We start from the raw sequence: 4,817 nt of genomic DNA, 5'->3' as shown, positions 1-4,817 counted from the left end.
CAAACCCCACACCAAAAATAGTGCCGACATATATCGAGCACAAAAACATTATTCATGTTTGGCTCGTTTGTATAGCGAGTCGAACACAAGTTATTCGCGAACGAGCAGTTTTGACAGCCGTAGTCATGCAGTCGAAGGATGTTATAAGTAAAAGCGAGATTTAAATCTTATTATTTATATTAAAATATTCATTCAAATAGAATTTAACACATTATTATTCTATTTCTTTAATTGATAAATTTAATTGAACATAAACCTTTGTAGCCTTGTATTTAAGTAAATTATTTAAGAATAATACCCATCAATTACACACACACACACACGTGTGTAATATAATTATTTTGAGACAAAAACGAACTAAACTCAAACAAACAAATCTTTGTTTGTGTTCGGTTTGTTTATATATCAAGCATAAAAATATTTATTTTTGGTTCATTTGCTTAGGCCAATGAATCAAACACGAGCTACTTAATGAGTCAAATACTAGGGCATTTACATTCATATCACTTAATTCCAATATATTTACATGTCTAAAACCTAAATTTTACTTTTTACTTTTACATTCCCAAAATTTTCATATCACATAAAAAACATAACTATTCTAAACTTTAGAAAGCAAAACACATCTTTTTTCATTTACATAAGAGTTGAAGTTTAGCTGTTAGAAACATAAATTCATAAGAATTAAGTGATATGTACGTAAATCTTCCTAAAAGTAAAATATAAACTGCTGAAAACAAGATTAAATGCGAAAATAGAAAAAAGTCCATTGTTCTACCCTGTATATTCGCTGCCATAACATGTGGCTAAAGGTCAGCCCCAAGTAAACAGCTTCAGCATCTGGACCTCTTTTGGCCTTGAGCCGTTGCGTAAAGCTCAACTAAAACTCCTTGATTCCAGGAGTCTAAAATCATTTTTTCCCAAAAAAGAGAGGAAAACAATGAAGGAAACTAGAGACAGAAAGACAATATCATCTTCCTCTCCTCCTCGAACAACAAGCAAAAAACCAGCCATTACAGCTGACTTGTGATCCGTGAGCTCTTTGCAGCTAATGGGCGACGGAAGGCCTGCATTAGACACGTCCATCCGTCTGACGGCGGTGGCCGTCCACAAGGATAAGAACAGCCAGCATGCTGTGAAATGGGCTGTTGAAAATCTGATGAGCACGACGACCATTGTGCTCATCCATGTCAGGAACAAATCCGCTAGTAGGTACCCTTCCTCTTAATTTCATTTTGCAGCTGAAACTAATCACAATTGATGATGTATTTCAATTAACATGAAGGTTACAATGTTCATGTGTGGGATGAGAGAAATTGTTGAGGATTTAATAATGAAAAGGAAGATTTGCATTCATACCAATCCGTTGTTATATGAAATCTAGGGCGAAGAAAAACAGGAATCGACACAAAACCAGAAGAGCACACAGAGATTTAACGAAGTTCGGCAAAGATGCCTACATCCTCGGGAGCAGAGCGGCGAATTCACTATTTCAGAGAAATTACATACTCATAGGGTTACACATCTATTTATAGATAAAACCGACAGATAAATTTACAAATACACCCTCGCTCCCCCCAACCCACTAATCCCAGAGACATCTCTTCACACCAAGAGACATTCATTTTCATTCCATGAGACACATCTCTTCATTTCAAAATACTCCAGATTTCCTAGTATATGAGTTATACCTAACAATTCTCCATCTTAGCGAATATTCAACCTCTTAGGAGAAATACATCATGGAGTTTCTTACACCGAAGTGGGTTGGGCAACTATGCCAACTAGCAACTGCAAACATTCAACAAGTTCAAGTAACGCAAGAACTTGTTGAAAATACCTGACTTGGTCAACTTTCCTGTTGCATTTTCATCATATGATCCAACAGAGTGAACTCAACCTACAACTGTACTCTCCAACAGTTTATAGATATTACCATCCAATTGTATAGCTTGCAATGTTTTCAAAATTTCTTATTGTGCCAACAAATTTTTCACGCTTGTTTGTCACAAGCTGAAGTTTCATGTTTCATCAAACTTCATTATCTCGAATTTTGCACCAAACATTGTCATTTGAAATTAATCCTGCAGTGAACTTTTCTTGTCTTGTATTGAAATAAAACACACCACAAATAAATTCAAATAAATATGAAATTTCTTCTGTCAATTGCAGCAATTTTCCCGCAGTTTCTTGTGATTCGTGAATCAAATTTTTCACACGAAGCACATTTCCTATTCTCACAAAATTTCGGTTGAAATACTGCGGACACCAGCCAAACTTCATCTGTCACAATTTCTCATGCGACAAATCTACGAACAATCAACGAAATTCGCGAACTCCACCTATCACAATTTCTCCTACGACAAACCTGCGAACTCGGTTGACTGAACACCACCTGTCGCAACTGCACCTGACACAACTCCTGCGACAAATTTGTGAACCCCGCTTGATTGCCTTTTCTCCTTCTCGCTGCAGCACTCTCGCGCAAACTTGCTGCCTCCAACAAGTTTGTTTCTTCAATGCAGCAGATGAATTCGCTCCCAGGCTCTTCCTTTCTTCGGCCTCTCAGCAAAGGAAATCCAGAGGATCCCGAGGAATATTCCTCTAATAGACTCTAATAGAAATAAAAGATTCTCTTATTTCTTCCTTCCTTCCTTGGAAGGTTCCAGGCAGTTCCCAGAAAGATTTTTTTTCTTTCACGCCTCTGCGGCCCACGGGAAATCCCTTTCCCGCCTTCTTTCTCCAAGCAGTTCCCCAGATAAAATCGAACTACCTGTAACTAGCACTAACCGTCACTCCCCAGATAAAACCGAACTACCTGACACACATCCTCACACCAAGAGACACTCATTTTCATTACAGGAGGCACATCTCTTCATTTCAAGTTACTCTAAATTTCCTGGTATATGAGTCATACCTAATAGTTTGCATATCTTACGCCTAAAGTTATGTGTGTGTGTATATATATATATATATATATATTTTTTTATTTTTTTTTATTTTTTAGAAGGCAAATTCATTGATATAAAAAGGAGGATGCAAAGGTTTTAGTGAGTGGATATAAAGAGTCCACTCACAGGGATTACAACTTACTCAAAATGAGACATAAATCCCACGTAAACCCCAAAATTATAAAAAAGAAAAAAACTCTTAATCATGGTGTGTGTAGTCGGTGGATTTACCACTTCCCCTTCCCCTTGATCTAGGGAGAGAGTCCAGCAACATAACTGAGATGTGGGCTTCCACCCGAAACTATGAGACAGTCATCCTGAGAATTACTGAGTTATAGCATTCCTTTTTTCCTCTTCTTAGATTTGTAAATCTGTCAATCATCTGCCAGAGGTAGTCTCGTCTGATCAATAGGTGGATCTTCGATGGAGAGCTCACCCTAGGGGGTATGTTGATCCGTAAATTGTTGATCTGACTCAGCCTGCAACACACTTTGATCCTGGCACTTCTCCAGGACTTGAGTACCCTCGTCTCTCGCAATATGTAGTTCCAAGGCACTTCGTCTAGCATCTGTTACAACAAAATTTGTAGTATTTATGATCTGAGGAAGAACTGCCCAACAACAGTGGGAAAAAGCTGTTGATCTGGTTGGTGAAGAGTAGTCTGATGAGTCAAATTCTCATTCAATATTTCTGGAAGATTAACGGTTTCTACTATTTTTTCCTTCAGATGAATGATGTTTTTAGGACCTACCAATCTCAAATGTGAATGAAACCTGTAGCATTTGACAGGGGTGTGCCCAAACAGTTTACAGTGATTGCAGTAGTAGGGTCTTTGTTCTGCAACAATTAATTGTCAATACCCATTGTGGGCAGTACCAAACCATATTTCATCCACATCAGGGAGGGTGCTATCCCTTTCAACAATGATTCTTGCAACCGAAGGCCTGGATAAGTTGAAGATGGGTGTATCCAAATTCATAGGTCTCCTTAGAGCAGCTCCAATAGAATAGAGGACATGGTGATTGAAGTAGTGCAACTTTAGGCCAGGTAGTTTAAACCAGATTGGAACTATAGATGGTTCTTGGCTAGGGTCAATTTAAGGAGACCACTTGAGCAGTTTCATATGTTTCTCATCTATTGTCATAAACTTTTTGAAAAATATTTTTGCATAGTCTTACATTTTAGATAATTGTATCATCACATGTCTCTCATCAAAGAGGTCAACCTTCCAAAGTCCCAAAAGTTTGAGATCTTCAAAAGCCTTTCGAATGATTTCCATTTTAGGGTGTCCCGATTGAAACTTCTCAATGAGGGCGAATTTGCACATATCAACCAGATTGAAAACTTTAACATCATAAAAGAATAGAGCTAGTTTGCAGCTCTTCTTACTCGTCTTCTTGATGAGGTTGCAGTCCCCCTGGCCTTTGAATGATTCATGATAAACTTGAGAGAAAACCAGATGTGATCCCAAAGAGCCAACCATATCAACAAAAAAAGCCTTCCCAAAGTTTAAAATTGGAGTAGGTGGTTGAGAAGGAGCAGAAGCCATGGAACAGGGCAAGCTACAGGGACGATAGTCGCTCACGTACGTCAATGCTCAATCCTGAGTGGTCAAGCAAAAAGAGAGGGAGTCGAAACCGAGTCCACGCTCATACAGGGTTTCGCGGCAGTGACGAGAGAAACGCGTGAAATCCACTGTCGAAAGCGAAGAAGATGACGATAAGACGGCCGAAGAGGTCGGCCAAAAAACTAAGGTGACGGTGAAGCCGAAGGAAAAATCAAAGGCCATTGGTGGGGTGGAACCCTAGGACATAAACACTCCCGCATCATGACTTATATATATATATATAAACACCACCTGTCGCA

General features: G+C 38.7%; 1 protein-coding gene across 1 annotated transcript in view; it reads left to right on the top strand.

Moving 5' to 3' along the window:
• The first annotated feature begins 668 nt into the window (after positions 1 to 668).
• Positions 669 to 4,817, top strand: part of LOC110026816 (U-box domain-containing protein 52-like) — a 17,284-nt gene continuing 13,135 nt past the window's right edge. The window contains exon 1 of the mRNA XM_020727965.1: positions 669 to 1,208. Coding sequence (XP_020583624.1) covers positions 1,052 to 1,208 — 157 coding nt within the window. The 5' untranslated portion in view covers positions 669 to 1,051. The remainder of the gene's footprint in view (positions 1,209 to 4,817) is intronic.

Source organism: Phalaenopsis equestris, unplaced genomic scaffold (assembly GCF_001263595.1).
Source record: "Phalaenopsis equestris unplaced genomic scaffold, ASM126359v1 Scaffold000402, whole genome shotgun sequence".
In the NCBI taxonomy this organism is placed as follows: domain Eukaryota; kingdom Viridiplantae; phylum Streptophyta; class Magnoliopsida; order Asparagales; family Orchidaceae; genus Phalaenopsis; species Phalaenopsis equestris.
The sequence above is the reverse complement of the archived record's forward strand: the minus strand, read 5'-3'. Positions and strand labels throughout refer to the sequence as shown.